The sequence below is a fragment of the Thamnophis elegans genome, chromosome 6 (assembly GCF_009769535.1).
Source record: "Thamnophis elegans isolate rThaEle1 chromosome 6, rThaEle1.pri, whole genome shotgun sequence".
Lineage (NCBI taxonomy): Eukaryota > Metazoa > Chordata > Lepidosauria > Squamata > Colubridae > Thamnophis > Thamnophis elegans.
In genome coordinates, this window is record NC_045546.1 from 1,041,366 (window position 1) to 1,062,279 (window position 20,914).

General features: G+C 47.4%; 1 protein-coding gene across 2 annotated transcripts in view; it reads right to left on the reverse strand.

Moving 5' to 3' along the window:
* Positions 1-20,914, reverse strand: part of CLPB (caseinolytic mitochondrial matrix peptidase chaperone subunit B) — an 83,432-nt gene that overhangs the window by 32,846 nt on the left and 29,672 nt on the right. For both annotated transcript variants that reach the window (XM_032219538.1, XM_032219537.1), the window contains exon 6: positions 6,560-6,657. In XM_032219538.1, the coding sequence (XP_032075429.1) occupies positions 6,560-6,657 (98 nt within the window). The remainder of the gene's footprint in view (positions 1-6,559; positions 6,658-20,914) is intronic.

Consider the following 20,914-nt stretch of genomic DNA (forward strand, 5'->3'; position numbering starts at 1 on the left):
TGGGAGTTGAAGTCCACACGTCTTAAAGTTCCCAGGTTTGGACACCCCTGCTTTGGAGCAAAAGTCTCCAAAAAGCCTGGCAGACTTCAACTCCCAGGATTCTCCAGGCTGACTGAGGGATTCTGGGAGTTGAAGTCCTCCAGGATTCTGCTTTAGAGAACTGGTGGCTGTCGTGGTACGGAGCAGGATGGACGTAGATCAGTGTTTCTCAACCTGGGCGACTTTAAGTCCTGTGGACTTCAACACCCAGAATCCCCCAGCCAGCGCAGCTGCGCTGGCTGGGGGATTCTGGGTGTTGAAGTCCACAGGACTTAAAGTCGCCCAGGTTGAGAAACACTGATGTAGATAGTGAGGACAGGCCCTGCTCAACAAACAGGCTTGGATGCAGGCTATTAAATGCTGGAGTCAGGGTGCATAAAGCAATGCAGAGTGCAGGTAGTCCTCGGCTTACAACAGTTCACTTAGTGACCGCTGGAAGTTACAGCGCCACTGAAAAGACCTACACCTGTACGTTTTTCACACTTCAAAGACCGTTGCAGCATTCTCCACAGTCATGTGATGAAAAATTGGGACATGTGTCAACTGACTCGTATTTGTGACGGTCGCATGATTTGCTTTTCCGCGACCTTCCGACAAGCGAAGTCAATGGGGGAAGCCAGATTCCCCTAACAACCTTGTGACTAAGTTAACAACTGCATCGGCTCACTTAACAACTGTGGCAAGGAAGGTCGTAAAATGGGGCATAGCTCGCATTTGGGCTCGATTATGGTCATAAGTAGAGGACTACCCGTAACATGATTGTTAAGTGAAGCCCCTGAAGGCAGGACAAGACGCAACGGGTGGAAACTAACCAAAGACAGGAGCCCCCTGGAATTAAGGAGAAGCTTCCTAACAGAGAGGACAATTAGCCAGTGGAACAGCCTCCCACCAGAAGTTGCAGGCGCTCCCTCACTGGAGGCTTTTAAGAAGAGATTAGACAACCATTTGTCTGAAATGGTACAGGGTCTCCTGCTTGAGCAGGGGGTGGACTACAGGACCTCCAAGGTCCCTTCCAACCCTACCATCCTGTTTTTCCAGGAGAGACTTCCATACTGAGGGAGGGGCTGCCCCAGAAAAAGCTCCACCCATCACCTGACCATTATTTTGTGTAGGTGGGCACAAAGTTGTCAAAAAATTGTGGGTGTTCCATCCCTCTTTTGCTTTTAAGACAGCCATTTGTCTGAAACGGTATAGGGTTGGACTAGAAGACCTCCAAGGTCCCTTCTGTTCTATCCCATGACAAGTAAGAAGGGAGCCCTTCCCACAACGGAAGCCGTCCGTGGAAACTCCTGTTGCTTTGTCCCCTGGGGTGCGAAGACAATGCAGGGATGGGACTAGCAGCACCAGTGCATGAGTCCAGCGGGCATGAGAGCGGCCCATAAATCCTCAAAGGTTGGGAAGGGGCAGGAGGAACAAGCTCTCCACATCTACCTCGGCATCCCCACCCCAAGCGGTGAATTCATCACCCGAGAAGCCGGGAAGAGTTGAAAGATTTTATGTGCTGCGCACAATCGCATTTCCTTCAGCGGTTCCCGTCTATCCACAAATCACAGCATCTCTCTCTCTCTCTCTCTCTCTCTCTCCCTCTCTGTCTGTCTCTCTCTCTCTGTCTGTCTGTCTCTCTCTCTCTCTCTGTGTCTCTCTCCCTCCATCCACGGCTGAAGGGTCCATAGACACAAAAACTCTCTTCCAAGCATCTTTTAAGGCAGTGTTTCTCAACCTTGGCAACTTGAAGATGTCCGGACTTCAACTCCCAGATTCAAGTTGCCAAGGTTGAGAAACACTGTTTTAAGTAATGAAGAGCTTTCACTTTCAGGAGAAGACCCCGGGGGCTCATCAAACTTGGCAAGACATTGTTTCTCTCCTCCTCCTCGCAGGGATAGAAGGATGCCAGCTCCCCGCGCGCTTCTTTTGCCCAAATTAAAATGGGGACGGCTTTAGCCGGTCCTCCTTTGCCCCCTCCCCAAAACCGATGGCCTCTGGATTTTGCAGTCAACCTCTCCCTTGGGTTGATCCCCTCCATTGTATGTGTGGAGGTGGCAAGGAGGAAAGCAACTGGAATAATCCCGTTCACCAGCACTCAGAGATGGTGCCAATTCCAAAAATGAGCCATTATTCTAGAACAGTGTTTCTCAACCTTGGCGACTTTAAGTCCTGTGGACTTCAACTCCCAGAATCCTCCAGCCAGCACAGCTGGCTGGGGGATTCTGGTAGTTGAAGTCCACAGGACTTAAAGTCGCCAAGGTTGAGAAACACTGTTCTAGAAACACAGACACATGGGAAACTGACGGCAGAGAAAAGTCCTAATGGTGTCTCAAGTCTGCTCTTCGAGGTTTTCTCTTTAATTTATTATTTTAAAACTTGTTTTTTTTTAATTCTTAAGTTGTGTCAAAGGGTGGGTCTGTCTTTATCCCAACCCATGTTTAAGCTCTGATGGCTGGCACCCACTGCCTCTGCCAGGAGTTGGTTCCAGGACTCTTTCGTGAGTTTATTTATTTTTTTATTTTATTTATTTCATCAAGCATGTACGTATTAGATAACATATATACCATATTTTTCAGATTATAAGACCCACCTAAATTTAGAAGAGGAAACAACAACGAAAAAAAGATTTTTGGCCTCTGTGCACCTCATTTTCAGCCCTTTTCTAGCCTTTTTTCTACCCATTTCAAAGGCTTTTTCAGCCCGTTTTAAGGGCTTTTTTGGCACATTTTGAGGCTTTTTTTCAGCCCATTTTCGAAGCTTTTTTTGCCCCATGTTTTTGGCTTTTCTTGGTCCGTTTTTGAGGCTTTTTTTGGCCTTTGCTTTTTGGGGAAAACAGGCTAAAAAACAGGCCAAGAAAAGCCAAAAAAGCCTCCAAAATGGGCCGAAAAAAGCCCCCAAAACAGGCTGTGCAGAGGCCAAATAATGGCGGGTGGGTGGGATTTTGGAAACATTCAATCTATAAGATGCACAGACATTTTCACCCCCTTTTGGGAGACAAAAAAGTGCGTCTTATAGTCCGAAAAATATGGTAAGGATAGACACGATTATGACTACATGAAATGAATGCGGATACAAGGGAACATTAGGACAGGGACGGAAGGCACACTGGTGCGCTTATGCACGCCCCCTTACAGACCTCTTAGGAAGGGGGCAACAGTAGACAGTCTGAGGTTAAAATTATGGGGGTTTGGGGAAGAAGCCACAGAGTCAGGTAGAGCATTCCAGGCGTTGGCTGCTCTGTTGCAAAAGTCGTATTTGTTAGAACTCATCCTTCCCAACGTGACTTTTGAACGTGCCTTCGGTCAGTTGGAGGGGATGCTGCCGTGTCCTTGATTTTTGCTTCATATTGAAAATGCCGCCTTCACACCCTCGATACGTATATCCAAAGGTTTCATGAGGTTCGTTCTCCGAGCTTTGCGGGTTGCTTTCTAAGCGTTTGGTTAGCAGGCGAGGTGACGTCATCAGCAGAGTTTAGGGGGTGTCATTGGGGCGTTCTTCTGCTGATAAGGGCTTTGCAAGCCATCTTTCCTTTTAGATCTTTGGCCTACCACACTTTCTATTCTTCTCCGATGCCTTTTCTATGGTGGGAAAATGGGATTGTACGGAGTTAGATGATATGTAGCCATAACAACATTCTTTCTAGAAAGCCAAGGTCATCCTTTGTCTCTGCACCTGACCGGAACTGGGTGGGTGGAAGCTGCCAGCGTGGCAGTGGGAGATTGGACCCTGGGATGGACTGGTGGGTGTGGGGGAAAGATCTGGAACTTCCAACTGGGTGGGGAAAACTGGAAGATTTCAGATTCGGGTTTTCCCAGATGTGCCAACATGGCTCTCTTCATAAAGTGGAACTTTTGAGGAATCCTTTGCCTCGGACTCTGATTCACTTTTGGATGCTGTTTGGAACCCTGGCAGGCTTCAGGTGTGGGTGTGCCAAGTGAGGGTCTTGTGATGGGCCAACCTGGGAGCCTTGTGATGGGTCTTGTGGTCAGGAGGTTACACCAGGTCAGGATCACCAAAGGTTTCAATCGTCTTCCCCATTTTCTCTTCTGTCTCCCAGGCTGGGCGCATTCAGCACCGGCAATCATGCGTTTTGCTCCTACAACTTTGTGCTGTTTTCATTCATTCGCCTCTGGATTTGCTCCATCCTATCAATATTTCTTTTAAGTGAGGTCTCCAGAACTGGGTTTTTGACCGGAGAGACCAAGAACCAGGGCAGGACTACTCATACCTGTAACAGCTGGAAGGCCTTCGGATCCTTGGTCCAAGAGCCAAGGTGGCGCAGTGGTTAAATGCAGCACTGCAGGCTACTGCTAGATCAGCAGGTCAGCGGTTCAAATCTCACCGGCTCAGGGTTGACTCAGCCTTCCATCCTTCCGAGGTGGGTAAAATGAGGACCCAGATTGTTGTTGGGGGCGATATGCTGACTCTGCAAACCGCTTAGAGATGGCTGAAAGCCCTATGAAGCGGTATATAAGTCTAACTGCTATTGCTATTGCTATTGCTTTGGTAGAGGGTCAACGTAAAGGAAGCCAGAAGGCTCCATTTGGGGTACCAGCATGAAATATGTGTTCCTTCTAAGTCACCTCAAAGGTTGTCACAAATTAGTAAAAAATAACTGAGCGAGAAAGACACCGGACCTGTGTGTTTGTGTGTGTGTGTGTAAAATACAGAGAATAATTGCCTGTGGTCCTGAATCCACTTCCCAGAGGGCTATTACAGAATGGACTTCTATCACCTGCCTCCTTCCCAACCCAGAGTTCACTTAACAGCTGCCTCGCTTAGCAACACAAATTTTGGCCTCAGTTGTGGTTGCAAGTCCAGGACTAGCCGGTGTATCTGTTTGATCTCATTATTCACCATTTAGACCAGGGGTGTCCAAACTTGGGAACTTTTAAGACTTGTGGACTTCAACTCCCAGAATTCCCCGGCCGGGGAATTCTGGGAGTTGAAGTCCACAAGTCTTAAAGTTCCCAAGTTTGAATTCTGGGAGTTGAAGTCCACAAGTCTTAAAGTTCCCAAGTTTGGACACCTCTGATTTAGAGTATAATTTGCATTTCATTTTTTCCCCTGTTGCGTATTACAGGTAGTCCTCGACATACAACCGTTCATTTAGTGACCGTTCAAAGTTACAACAGCACTGAAAAATGTGACTTATGATCCGTTCTTCACACTTACGACCGTTGCAGCATCCCCGCGGACTACGTGATCAAAATTCAGGCGCTTGGCAACTGGTGCATACTTATGACGGTTGCAGTTTCCCGTGTGTGTGTGTGTGTGTCCCTGTGATCCCATTTTGCGACCTTCCGACAAGCGAAGTCAATTGGAAAGGCAGGTTCACTTCACTTAACATAACAACTGCAGTGATTCACTTAACAACCGGGCCAAGAAAGGTTGTAAAATGTGGCAAAATTCACTTAACAAATGTCTCACTTAGCAACATATATTTTGGTCCCAATTGTGGTCGTAAGCCGAGGACTACCTGCATCTATCTTGGTTTGACATGTGAATTCTCAAAATCTGTACTTCTGACCACATTTTACAATTTACCTAACATTTTTGGGTGCCTTCAAGCCTGTGTTTGAAACACGGCATCATCGTTTTACACACGGAAATAGTTGCTTATATGCTACAGCCAGTCATATAAATGTAATAAGTAAAAATAAATAAAACACACGCACATTTATGTCTTGGAGCAACCTGCCTCTACTGTCACCGCAAGCACTCCTTATGAATTTATCCACACACTTAACAAACAACTGGCGCGCTGCTCAATAGTGAGTTATTTCTAAGCATCCCATCCCACAGGCTGGCCTTTCATCACAGGCAGATACCGCGATGGAAATGTTTTTTAAGTGGTCATTCTTATTGACTTAACATAAAGGTAATGCAAGCGTATAAATACCACAATCAATCAATTTTTTTCTCTCTCTCTCGCTCTCCTATTGCATTGAGCAACCAGCTTTCCTCTCCGATACTTTTACACAAAGTATTCCGTTCGATCCACTCTGTCGCATGTTTTCTTCAGATTAATTAAGAAACTGTCTTTCTTGGTGCGCTACTCAAGAGGAAACCTCTGGCCTGTTACCCTCCCTGGCCAGCTTACAGCCACACTGCTCTTCCCACATGTTTTTAACCTCTTTTTGCTCCTTCGATCAGGATTCTGCCATCCGCAAACCCAGGGCCAACTAAAATGCTAACCCTCCTGCATGTTTCGCATTCACTCGTACAGGGGAACCCTGCTTTCACTTCTACCACCACCAAAGATCATTCTGAAGTGCATGTCTAACTTCTAGGGCAGTGTTTCTCAACCTTGGCAACTTGAAGATGTCCGGACTTCAACTCCCAGAATTCCCCAGCCAGCATTCGCTGGCTGGGGAATCCTGGGAGTTGAAGTCCGGACATCTTCAAGTTGCCAAGGTTGAGAAACACTGTTCTAGGGTGTTGATATATGCCCTCTAATTTGGGGTTCAAATAATTAACAGAAACAGCTAGAAAGAGAGAGATGCCCGCAGGAAACGAACCCCCCAATCCTCACCTTGGTGGCTGAATTTTTCAAGAGCTTCATGACTTCTCCCTCGCGGGCGTAATCCAAAGGCGTGTGCCCCATTTCATTTCTCTGGAGGGGGTTGGCACCTGGAAAGGAAGAAACGCAACTCAACATCTGGGTGGGGTGGGGGGGACTTCCAAGGCCCTCTGCTTATGGCCTCCTCGTCTCTGGGATGAGGAAGGCTTGAAAGAGGGAAGGACGATGGGACACGGATGAAGGCCAGAGGAGAGAGAGCATCCAAAGGATGGAGCAGGATATCTGTAGCTCAGGGTTGAATTGCGACATCCCTGGTGCAGGGTCTCCTGCTTGAACAAGGGCTGGACTAGAAGCCCTCCGAGGTCCCTTCCGACTTGGTTATTGTTAAGGCCCTTCCCCCCCAGGAAGGGGGGGAGGAAGGGGGGGGAAGGGCAGCTTTCCTCCATCACAATCCAGAAAGGTACAGAGATGAGCAACAGGCACCTTGGGGAGTGCCCCGTTTTTGCATCAAGATGGGGTGCACATCACAGCCCTTCTCTGAAAGGGGCCCCTGCCTGCTTCTCCCCTGAAGCCCAGGGGGAGCCCGAGACCCCTGACACGGAAGGAGAAGCCCCCCCCGAGACCCAAATTAGCCCCTTCCAAGGTCCTCCTGTCTATATTTGCTTACGGAATGAAAAATGCCTGCCATAAACTTCCCACGCAGAGTTCATCCTGGCCCCTGTCGTCGCCTCCCGTAATGACCATCCGAACAGGTGACATTATCTATGGCCTGCCAGGGAAGGCCGCTCAATAACCTTTTCAAGAGAAAACCCGGCACAAAATGAAGCTCCTTTGTGAGGAGACAATGGCCGGGGTCTCCAAGGAAGAAGTTTCCCTGGAGGCTCCCTTCTCCTCGTCTTCGGAGAACATCGGGACTTCCTCCTGCCGTCAATCTATTAATAAGGGCTCACCAATATTGGTCTAATTCCCCTGTTAATGGCTGTGACGACTTGACTAATTGCTGTAATAATTGATAGACCCACCAGACTCTGCCGGTCGATCCCTACCTCCTCCGATACCCACCCAGGGCAATAAAATATTATGCTTTCATAAATAACTCGGTGGCAGGACACTTGCTGGCCGTCCTGAGAGGCGTGGCCTGACCCCCCAGCCCCCTTCTGTCGCCCTCCCCACTCCTCCGGAGCAGCAAGTGCCTCTCCTGGACGTAGCCAGCCCCACGTCTGCTGAGAGGGGCTCCGGCCTTTGGGGATCCGAGCGGGAGGCCATTCGTCACCTCCCACTAGCTGTCGTCGGCCGAGAATCAACACCTGGGCAACGCCCGGGGGCTCTGCGGGGCGCTGGGACGCCCCCTCCCCAAATCTCGGCACGGTAGGAGTGGGCCCTGACTTATAATATTTGATAAATAGCAGGCCGGCTCACCCCCAGCGTCGGTGCAGCACGACGGAGCCCGAGCAGCTGCCGAAGGTCACTCATTGGGGAAATATGTTTCCGTCGGAGGTATTGGAAAAAAGTTTAAGTGGAGCGACAGCTCTCAATTTTTCAAATTTTATTAACTCCCTCCTCTTCATCATTTGTCTTGGATTCCTCCAGATTCCGGATCTCGCTGTCAATAGAGGGGCTCGGGGAAGGGATTGTGTGTGTGTGTGTGTGTTGGGGGGGGGGGAGAACCTGCTGGGAAGAGGCCTGAGTTAGTTAATAACGCCAGGGCGAGGGGTTTTGGGGGGGGTGCCAAGCGGGAAGGAGACTGAAAAGCCCACCAGTGGGTGAGGGGGGGGAGTCGTCTTCACTGGTGTTTGGCAGTCAAACTGCTAAGCGAACATCCACATGTGTGCTTGTGTGTGTTTGTGTGTGTGTAGGACATAGAAGTGTAATAAAGACACACTGAATGCAGTCTCTCCAGAACACCCACTCTGACTTCAGTGGCAAAGAATGAATGAAGGACAGAGTTGGAAGGGGCCTTGGAGGTCTTCTAGTCCAAAACCCTCCACCCTATAAATTTCTGACCAATGGCAGACCAGTCTCTATAATACATATGAAGCAATAGCCGAGTTGGAAGGGACTTGGGAGGTCTTCTAGTCCAACCCCCTGCCTAGGCAGGAAACCCTACACCACTTCAGACAGATGGCTATCCAGCATCTTCTTAAAGACCTCCAGCGTTTTAGCATTCACAACTTCTGCACCACTGGCGGATTGTCCGAAAGAAAACAGAGAAGACGGTTGGAAAAAATGTCCATGTTTTCTATGCAGCGTTCCCCACTTTGCCCACGTTTTACTGCCTGCACCCCGCCCGTTTCCGACATGCCAATGAAACGATCCTTTCTCTCCAAAATCTTTGTTTTCTTGGAATACGTAGCTCAAAAGCCTCACAAAACAAATTCTAGTCCTGCCATAGGCATGAAAGCCAGCTGGGTGATTTAGGCCCGGTGCCTCTCTTTCAGGCCTCCCACCTCACAGGGTTGTTGTTGTGGTAAAAATAGGTGAAGGAGGGAGTACTTTGCTGCCCTGAGTTATTTAAACAAATAATAAATATGGAATAGATAGACAGACAGGCAGACAGACAGAAAGAAAGAAAGATAGACAGTAGATAGATAATAGATATATTTGTTGTTAGTTGAGAAATTGTGTCCGACCCATCACAACCCTATGGATCACGTTCCTCCAGGCCTTCCTGTCCTCTCCCATCCTCTGGAGTCCATTGAAGCTCATGCCTGCTGCTTCGGGGACTCCATCCATCCTCCTCTGCCATCCCCTTCTTCTTCTTTTGCCCTCCGTTGTTCCCAGCATGAGGCTCTTCTCCAGGGAGTCCTTCTTCCTTCTCACTAGGTGGCCAAAGCCTTTGAGTTTCCTTTTCAGGATCTGGCCTTCTAAAGAGCAGCCAGGGTTGATCTCCTCTAGGACTGACCGGTTGGATGGCCTTGCAGTTCAAGGGACTCGATGCAGGAGTCTTCTCCAGCCCCAGAGTTCAAAGGCCTCCATTCTTTGGCCCTCAGCCTTCCTTGTGGTCCAACCTTCACAGCCATCCATGGCAACGGGGAATAACCATAAGCCTTGATTATACACACTTTTGTTGGCAGGCTGATATCTCTGCTTTTTAGTCGGCTGTCTAGATTTGCCATCGCTTTCATCTCCAGGAGCAATAGATATATAGTAGATAGATAATAGATAACAGATAGATAGAGATAGATAGATACTGGTAGGATAGATAAATAGATGAATACTGATAGGTAGATAGATAAAGAGATAGATAGATAGATAGATAGATAGATAGATAGATAGATAGATAGATAGACAGATGATAGATAGATAGATAGATAGATATAGATGGAATGTATGTATGTATGTATGTATGTATGTATGTATGTATGTATGTAGGTAGGTAGCTAGGTAGATAGATAGATAGGTAGGTAGGTAGGTAGGTAGGTAGGTAGATAGATAGATAGATAGATAGATAGATAGATAGATAGATAGATAATAGGTAAGTAGGTAGATAGATAGATGGATAGATAGTGGTAGATAGATAAAGATAAATACTGGTAGGTAAATAGATAAAGAGATAGGTAAGTAGGTAGGTAGGTAGGTAGGTAGAGAGGGATATAAGATAATTAAATAGAGGGATGGAGATAGATAGATGATAGATAGATAGATAAGATGGATAGATAATGATAGATAGATAAGATGGATAGATAGATGATAGATAGTTAAGATAGATAGACAGATAGATAGATAGTTAAGATAGATAGACAGATAGATAGATAGATAGATAGATAGATAGATAGATAGATAGATAAGATGGATAGATAGATGATAGATAGTTAAGATAGATAGATAGATAGATAGATAGATAGATAGATAGATAGATAGATAGATAGATAGATAGATAGATAGATAGATAAGATGGATAGATAGATGATAGATAGTTAAGATAGATAGATAGATAGATAGATAGATAGATAGTAAGTAAGTAAGTAGATGGATGGATATAAACGTGCAGAATTAGTCAAGATCGAGGGTTGTCTCAGGTAGGGATCAAATGCTGAACCTTCCCACTTCAGGACCTTCAAAGGCAACCGCACCTCCCTCCGTGCTCATGAAAGAAATGAAATGCCTTTGAGATATAAAAGCAATCAAGGCGGGATAGAAATCTCACAAAATACACAAACAAACAAACAAACTCTGAAGGCAAGAGTTGTAGTCATCAAGTTCCAAAGGGCCGCAACCTCGCACGCCCTTCCAGCAGCAACTCCCAAGTGCGGGGTGAGCCTGCACGCCCCGCACTGAGCCACGCAGGTAGGTGTGAGATGTGTGTCGGGAGGAAGAGAGGCGCTGGGAGCGAGAGGAGGAGGAGGAGGAGGAGGAGATGGGGGTGGGGGTGGTGTCATCAGCCGTCATCCCTGACAAGGCTCGACATCCTTATTGCTCTACATGGCTGGTTAAAGTAATAGGAAGAGACTCCTGTCCTCCAGAGCCCTTCTGTGATTGAATTAACATGATCGCCCTTCTTTCCGGTAAAATAAACGCACTTCCAATATTGGGGGGGGGGGGGGGGAGGCTGCACGGACACTTCAAAAGCAGGTGGGGCTTTGCAGAGCAGAGGGAGGAAGAGGGGCTGGAAGAACTTCTCCGCTCTGCTTGCCAGGGTTCCCTGACTTTGGAGCCCACCACAAGAAGCTCCGAGTGAGAGGAGGGGCGGAAGCGTCTCCTTGGGTAGCCACGGGCGCCTGCTCTCCAAAGGGTTGACGCCTCCACTCCCCCCACCCCCCCAAAGATCAGGCTCTGGGTCTTCTCTGGTAGCTCTGGGTTGACCTGTGGGCTCCTCGGTGCTCTCTGAGCTGGGTGGCTTCCTGGCAGACGTTTCATGACCCAACTAGGGGACATCATCAGCGCTAGGAAGGAGGGAGGCTTGGAAGAGAAGAGGAGGAGGAGGTTGGCGATGACTGTGCCCCCCCCCCCCTGGTGCTCTCTGAGCTGGGTTGACGTTTCACGACCCCAGTAGGTGACATCATCAGGTTACTTGGGAGACAGGTGTGTGGAGCGGAGGATTGTGGGGTCCTTGGTGTTCTCTGAACTGGGTTGTTTTCCGGCAGAGATTTCACGGCCCAACTAGGGAACAGCATCAGTGCTAGGGGGGAGGGGGATTGATCTAGAAGGAGAGAGGGAAGGGGGGGAGGGGGAGGGCTGTGGGGTCCTTGGTCCTTTCTGAGCTGGGTGGTTTTTCTTGCAGACGTTTGATGACCTCACTAGGGAAGCTCATCACTGCAAGAACACAGTGGTGTGTGTGTGTAGATGGATGGATGGATGGATGGATGGATGGATGGATGGATGGATAGATAGATAGATGATAGATAGATAGATGATAGATAGATGATAGATAGATAGATAGATAGATGATAGATAGATGATAGATAGATAGATGATAGATAGATGATAGATAGATAGATAGATAGATTTATGATAGATAGATAGATGATAGATAGATGATAGATAGATATAGATGATAGATAGATGATAGATGATAGATAGATGATAGCTAGATGATAAATAGATAGATGATAAATAGATAGATGATAGATGATAGATAGATAGATGATAGATAGATGATAGATAGATGATAGATAGATAGATGATAGATAGATAGATAGATAGATAGATAGATGATAGATAGATAGATAGATGATAGATAGATGATAGATAGATAGATAGATAGATGATAGATAGATGATAAATAGATAGATGATAAATAGATAGATGATAGATGATAGATGATAGATAGATAGATGATAGATAGATAGATGATAGATACATAGATAGATAGATAGATGATAGATAAATGAGAAAATATATAGATGATAGATAGATAGATGATAGATAGATAGATGATAGATAGATAGATAGATAGATAGATAGATAGATAGATAGATAGATAGATAGATAGATGATAGATAGATATAGATGATAGATGATAGATAGATAGATGATAGATAGATAGATGATAGATAGATAGATGATAGATAAATGATAGAAAATAGATAGATGATAAATAGATAGATGATAGATGATAGATAGATGATAGATAGATGATAGATAGATGATAGATAGATAGATAAAGATAGATGATAGATGATAGATGATAGATGATAGATAGATGATAGATAGATAGATAGATAGATGATAGATAGATGATAAATAGATAGATGATAAATAGATAGATGATAGATGATAGATGATAGATAGATAGATGATAGATAGATAGATGATAGATACATAGATAGATAGATAGATGATAGATAAATGAGAAAATATATAGATGATAGATAGATAGATGATAGATAGATAGATGATAGATAGATAGATAGATAGATAGATAGATGATAGATAGATATAGATGATAGATGATAGATAGATAGATAGATAGATAGATGATAGATAGATAGATGATAGATAAATGATAGAAAATAGATAGATGATAAATAGATAGATGATAGATGATAGATAGATGATAGATAGATGATAGATAGATGATAGATAGATAGATAAAGATAGATGATAGATGATAGATGATAGATGATAGATAGATGATAGATAGATGATAGATAGATAGATAGATAGATAGATAGATAGATAGATAGATAGATAGAGAGGGAGGGAGGGAAGATCCCAGGTGTGCTTCCCAGGGACCCATCTACAGTTTCCCTCTGTTGTGGGGAGTGTAGAGAAACCAACCAGGTGTCTATTTTTTAAAAACCTGTCTGTATTTTATTATAAACCACTATAGCGCAGGTGGCAGAGGGAGCCATATTGGCTGGCACAGCAGCCTTCAGCTGATTTTCTGCCTTCTGGAGGGCCGGGGGGAGGCAGTTTTCGCCCTCCCCAGAAAAGCCCCCGAGCGCGAAAAACCCCTCCCCGTGCAAGGGTTGCTCGGGCATACGCAGGTGGGTGGGCAGGTGCAGGCAGAGTTTTGGCATCCCTTTAGAACAGTGTTTCTCAACCTTGGCAACTTGAAGATGTCTGGACCTCAACTCCCAGAATTCCTGGGAGCATTCCTGGGAGCATTCGCTGGCTGGGGAATTCTGGGAGTTGAAGTCCAGACATCTTCAAGTTGCCAAGGTTGAGAAACACTGCTTTAGAAAAAGGTTAGCCATCCCTTACTCAGAGAGCCCCTCAGCTACCCTGCACCCAGGGGCCGTAGGGGTCTTTTCAAGCATAGCCCCCCATTTACAACACCTTCAAAATATGACAACAGCACTGAAAGGCCTTACAATGGGGCCACTTAACAGCAGGAATTTCAGCCTCCACTGTGGTTGTAGGTCGAGGACTACCTGGACACCTTGAATTAGTCCCAGAAGCCAAGTGGCAATCAAGGCAGCTGACTCCTGACGCCAAGCATGCCTGCGCATAGGCGCATTGCTCCCCCGACTGTGCCATTTCACACCATTTAACGCTTGTACTGTTACCGGTACAAAACCCACGTGTCCTGGAAGGACTTCGGAAAGGCTGAGTTGTGAGGAAACTCTTTTATTATTATTTTATTATTTTTCAATTACAAAACTAAACATTCCACCTTTCCTTCTGCCGCGTGTCGTCTGGGCACAAACACCTCTTTTGCCACATCTTCCACATTCATAGGAACATTATTTCCCTACGTTTAGTATTATAATATATCGAGCACTTAAAATGTTATAGAACTGTCCATTTTTCTTCTATCTTCTAGTAATAATATATCAACATTAAACATCATTATTCTTAACATACACATACTAACCCAGTGTTTCTCAACCTTGGCAACTTGAAGATGTCCGGACTTCAACTCCCAGAATTCCCCAGCCAGCAAATCTTCAAGTTACCAAGGTTGAGAAACACTGTACTAACCGTTTTATATCTTTATCTGTGTATTGTCTACTTATTTTTTAGTTTTCTTCATTTCCAAACTCCCTTTCTCTCTCTACAACCATTAATAAAATACTTCCCAAATCATATAATATTCAGTTTGCTCTTTCTCTCTTGAATTCAGGGGTGTCCAAACTTGGAAACTTTAATAAGACGGGTGGATTTCTACTCCCAGAATTCCCCAGCCAGCCAGTCCACAGATCTTAAAGTTCCCAAATATGGACACCCCTGCCTTAATTGCTAATGTTGATCTGTTCATTCTGCACATTCTAATATTTTTCTTATCACCTTCTCATCCATGGGGATTCTCCACCCTTTTCCAAAGTTGTGCAAATACAATTCTAGCTGCATTGGGGTGGGGGACGGGGGGAGACACTATTCTTAAAAGCTTCGACACCGGGCATAAACTGGTGGCCGGCCAGGCGCGGGTGGCGCTGCCCGTGTCGGCATGCCAAAGCTGATTGGCTTTTACATCCTGGTCTCATCGGAGTTTAATGGCCGATCTGGGGCTCCTGGGTTTGAGCTGGCGGCCTTCGCAGGCAGGAGAGGTCGATACAGCCAGCCTGCAAAATATTGAGCCTTGGCAACGGCAGAGACGATTGAGCTATTTAATCATCTTTTGCAAAATTTACAGCGTGACCGAAGGAATCAATACGGAATTTATCACATTCTCGGGCAAATGTTGAGCGGGAGGAGAGTGGATTTGGGGCAGGACGTGGGGATGGCGGGTTGTCCTCAGCTGCGGGCCCTTCGTGGGCGCCCCGCCTCCTGAAGGAGCTTTGTGGGGGTGACCCCCGCACCTTCTGGGACTCCTGCTGGGGATTCTCCAAGGGGCACGGGGGATGTCCTGCTCCCGGCCCAAATCTTAAAGAGACCAGCCCTCGGAACATCGAAAGCTGGGTCCGTGGCGCTGGGTTAAGCCAGAAATGAAACAAAATACCTTATAATGGAGCACAGTGTAGATGGACTTAGCCCGCACCTGCATAAACCAGGATTAAACCGATAGAAGGGAATTATTTGTAGCTTGGGGTTGGACTGTGGGAGTCCTTGATGATGCTCTCTGAGCTGGGTTGATTTCTTAGAAATGTTTCATGACCCTACTAGGTAATATCATCAGTCTTACATGGGAGACAGGTGTGTGGAACGGCGTGACCCGTCAAAACCGCGCTCGACTAAGCCGCGCCCGATTAAACCGCGTCGCTGACGTCATCAACAGGGCGACAACAGCCAGCGCGGAGAAAGAAGGGCGCTTTAAATAGTGCTTTGAAAGCAAGCCGATTCAACTTAAGGTAAGGGTTAGCTTTAGGGTTAGCTTTAGGGTTAGCTTTAGGGTTAGGTTAAGGGTTAGGGTTAGGGTTAGGGTTAGGTTAAGGGTTAGGATTAGGTTTAGGGTTAGGTTAAGGGTTAGGTTAAGGGTTAGGATTAGGGTTAGGGTTAGGTTAAGGGTTAGGATTAGGTTTAAGGTTAGCTTTAGGGTTAGGGTTTACAGCGTGCTTCTGTCTCCACGCTGTTGTCGCCCTGTTGATGACGTCAGCGGCGCGGTTTAGTCGGGCGCGGTTTAGTCGGGCGCGGTTTTGTGGTGGAACCGTGGAACGGAGGAGGAGGATTGTGGGGTCCTTGGCGTTCTCTGAACTTGATGGTTTTTTTTGCAGACATTTCATGACCCAACTAGGGAACATCATCAGTGCTAGGAGAGAATAAGAGTTTGTGGAGTAGAGGTGGTGGAGGATGACTGTGGGGTCATTTACTGTGTTATACCTCATTTTATAACCTTTTTAGTTACGGTTGTGAAGTGACACTGGCTACCCCCATTGCTATTCCCCCCCCCCCCGAAAAACTCCTAGTCTTCCCATCATGCATCGTTCCATCTTGGTGATGCTGTTCTACATTTTCTTAAAAAAATAATCTTAAATGATTGGGTTTTTAATGTTTCATTATATTCATTAAACCGAACGCCTCCCGGAGGCCAGTTAAGAAGCGGGATCTATAATAAATACGTCGACTCAAAGGGGGCTCTCCGTGTGTGGCCGTCTTTTGTAGCGGGCGTCCTTCTTTGGGGCCGAAGGGGAGGCCCCCTTTGTGTCCTTCTATTCGGCCACGACTAAGTCAACAGCCTCTCCCCTCCCCCAAAAAACAGGCTAAGATGCAAGTGGGGGTCCTGGCTACCAACTGAGGCACAGGCTGGCCACTTGTTCTGACCGAGGCTTCCCGAGAGCCTCAGCCAACTCCTGGCCCCGACAGAAAAACACAACCCCTTTTATTTATTCGCTCCTTCACCTCCAGCAAAAATCTCTCAAGGGAGGATTTGCAGTCACAGACCTTCTCTGGCTTGGAGAGCTGCCAGGCCGATCTCTGCAGACCTTGGCCAGGAGAGGCATGAAGCAATGAAGGGAACTCATGGTCTCCTGCAAACTCCACTCCCCTGTCGCTCCCCTTTTATTCCCTCCGGGAGGGGCCATTCACCGTCCACCTGTGGCCTTACTCCCAAGTCGACTCTTGTTCTTTAGCTGTTCCCTTCGTCTGGCCACTCTGCACATGCACACACTGGGAACAGGCTCCCCCTGTTCTTCTGCCTCACTGATGTCTGACTCCGAAGGCAGCTGATAACTGGCATGAGGCTCTGGCCCCCTCTCTGCCTCCGACACAGAGCCCTCCTCCGAGCCTTCCCCAGACTCCAGGACTGGCCCAGGTTCCTCCCCAACCCTCCTCACTGTCCGAGCCTGCCTCCAGTTCTGCTGGCGGGCCACACCACCACTCCACCATTCCTCAAGCCAGGAATTGGGACTGAAAATAGCAATAGCAATAGCAGTTAGACTTATCTACCGCTTCATAGGGCTTTCAGCCCTCTCTAAGCGGTTTACAGAGTCAGCATATCGCCCCCAACAACAATCCGGGTCCTCATTTCACCCACCTCGGAAGGACGGAAGGCTGAATCAACCTTTGAGCCGGTGAGATTTGAACAGCCAAACTGCAGAACTGCAGTCAGCTGAAGTAGCCTGCAGTGCTGCATTTAACCACTGCGCCACCAGGCTGCCCACCGAAGGGACCCCAAAGAAATCTCTGGGGCTTCCGGATCCTGTTAGGGCTCCTGGGCAGAAGCCCCCACGTCCCCATCACCAAAGGTGGCTTTGAAGGAAACCAGTGCAGCTCTCATGCCGGATATCGTAGGAAGTCCTCCGCTTACGACCAAATTTCCATCGCTAAGCAAGACAGTGGTTAGGTGAGTTTTGCCCCATATTACCACCGTCGTGAAATGCATAGCTACAGTTAATATGAATCCGGGTTCCCCACTGACTTTGCTTGTCAGAAGGTAGCAAAAGGGGTCCCATAACCCCGGGACACTGCGACCGTCATAAATACGAGTCAGTTGCCAACGGCCAAGCCCACATGACCAGGGGGATGCTGCAACGGTCGTAAGTGTGAAAAGTCACTTTTTTCGATGCCGTTGTAACTTCAAACGGTCTCTAAACAAACTGTTGTAAGAGGATTACTTACATTAAATATAAGTACTACTTATATTATTAAATAGCATATTGTATAATATTAATATTGTCTGATACTGTACTATATTAAGAGCCGAGGTGGCGCAGTGGTTAGGGTGCAGTACTGCAGGCCACTTCAGCTGACTGCTAACTGCAGTTCGGCGGTTCAAATCTCACCGGCTCAGGGTTGACTCAGCCTTCCATCCTTCCGAGGTGGGTGAAATGAGGACCCAGACTGTGGGGGCGATATGCTGACTCTGTAAACCGCTTAAAGAGGGCTGAAAGCCCTATGAAGCGGTATATAAGTCTAACTGCTATTGCTATTGCTAAATATAGTGGGGGGGGGAATGGAGCCCCTAACCCCCCCCCCCCGTAAGACCCATTTTGGAGGTAGAATAATGAAATGGAGAATAGAATAGAATAGAAATATAGAATGGAATATAATAGGAATAGAAATAGGAAAAGAGCCGAGGTGGCGCAGTGGTTAGAGTGCTGTATTGCAGCCACGTCAGCTGACTACAGTTCTGCAGTTCGGCGGTTCTAATCTCACCGGCTCAGGTTGACTCAGCCTTCCCTCCTTCCGAGGTGGGTGAAATGAGGACCCGGATTGTTGTTGGGGGCAATATGCTGACTCTGTAAACCGCTTAGAGAGGGCTAAAAGCCCTATGAAGCGGTATATAAGTCTAACCGCTATTGCTATTGCTATAACCTCAGCGTTTGTCACTTAAAGATGAGCCAGCCAAAAAACGCTAATGCGATCCTTGATTGTAGAAAGAGAAACACAGAACCAAAACCACGTGAAACGTTAGAAGGATTGTATAAAACCAAGGCAAGGCCACTCTGGGAATCCCACATCCAATTTTGGTCTCCATGTCGCAAAAAAGATGTTGAGAGTTTGGAAAAAGTACACAGAAGAGCAAGCCAGACGATGAAAGGCCTGGAGACTCAAACGGAGGAAAAACGCTTGCAGGATTTGGGTTTGGCCAGTCTAGGGAAAAGAAGGACCAGGGGGGACGTGATAACAGCCTTCCGATATTTGAGGGGCTGCCACAGAGAATGGGGGGGGGGGGGGGATCCACCTCTTCTCCAAAGAAGCAACGGATGGAAACTTAATTAAGGAGAGAAGACGCAAGCTGGAATTAAGCAAGAACTTCCTAACGGTGAGGACCAGGAAGGGGTTTTTTTAAGGAAGGGACAGGACAGTCTCACTTGTCTGAAATGGTCTGGGGTGGCCTGCTTGGCCAGGGGGTTGGACTAGAAGACCTCCAAGGCCCCTTCCAGTTCTACTCTGATTGACTGACGATGTGGGTTATACTCAAATTGGTGCTTGTAGTGAATTAAATTTGAATAAATACCTAAAGAAAGACTCCAAATGCAACGGCAACCCAGGATTGTGCAGGATGCTTTTAATGTTTTAATTTTTATTAATTAAGTTTTAATTAATTAAGTTTTTTTTAATGCTCTCCCTCTTTTACACTGTGCTTTTAAGAGGCTGGAAACCACCCAGAACTGCTGGACAGGGAGACGGGTAGCATATAAATTTAGTACATCATCATCATCATCATCATGATTATTTTACTTGAACACTATTTGAACACGATCAGCACTGACAAAAGTCACCACTGGTTGATTGCAAAAGGCAGTTTTGCTCAGAAGAGTTTCCCTCCGGCGATGACATTTGGCACCCAATCAAATAAAAACATCTGTCTATCCCACATCCTTGTCAGCTAGGTAAAAAATGCCAAATCCAGTCTAAACATCAGGCTGACTGGGCACCTTGGGTGCAATCCCGAAACATCTGGAGCACCATCGGCAGTGAGACATCGGCCACTGGCACCTGCGAAAGGCAGCTTCACTAGAAACACCTGGCATCTCGCAACCACAGGACGCCCTATAAGGTCTCCTCCAGCTCTGTTATTCTATCCTCCGAAGCACCTGGAGACAGGAGAAGCAGCAATGGATGGAAACTAATCCAGGCGGGGACCAAAACATCTGGAACAACCGATTCCCTGACAGAGGAATTAACCAAGGGATCAATGGAATGGCTTGCTTCCAGAGGTTGTGGGAGCTCCATCCCTGGAGGTCCTTAAGAAGAGCCTGGACAGTCACTTGTCTGGAATGGTCTAGGCCAGGGGTCTCCAACCTTGGCCAGAGTTCCTCAGCCAGCGACTCTGGGAGTTGAAGTCCACAAGTCTTAAAGTGGCCAAGGTTGGAGACCCCCGGTCTAGGGTCTCCTGCTTGAGCAGGGGGGTGGACTAGAAGACCTCCACGGTCCCTTCCAACCTTTATATTGTTATTCTGGATACTTTTAACACCCTCAAACACCAACCTCTGCCTACCCGAAATCCATCCTAGACATCTGGCGGACTGTGTGACCAGGCGTAAGAGCCCTAATTCTGCACTACCACCAGGGTGATGACCCAGAAATGCAAGCACAGAAGCCCTTCGCCAAGGGGTCAAAAGCTGCCAATGCCTCCGGCCTGGGGCTAAGCCTGCTGTGCATCGATCCTGCCCCCACCCGTCCAGCCACGGTGCCTTGTGACGTGGGGGCGCCTTCCCCTTCCTCTTGGGGGTGCCTTCCCCCAAATGCCCCAGAGCCAGGAGGGGGACAGATCTTTCCATCCCGAACCACGGAAGTCCCCGTGAGAATAACCGTCTTGCTTCAAAGGGCGGACGAGTGGGTGGGTGTGATAATAGCAAACCCAATTGTGGTGGTGGTGGTGGGGGGCTGCAGGCTCTCTCGTCTCCAATCGAAGGGAGACAAAACCTCTGGATCGATGGAGGGTGGGAGGCGGGACCCTCGCTTGGGCTTCCCCCTGCCTTTCCCCGGGTGTGTCAGTTTGGGTCAGGAGACTGTGGGGGTTCCCAGCGAGAAGGGGCTTGCCTCTCGCGGTCTGCTGGGCACACACAGACTGACCACAAGGAAGGGTCAAGTGATTCAGCCCAAAGGCCGCCGGCGGGGTGAAGGGTGACAGGGAGGCTGCCTCCAGCCAGGAAGAGG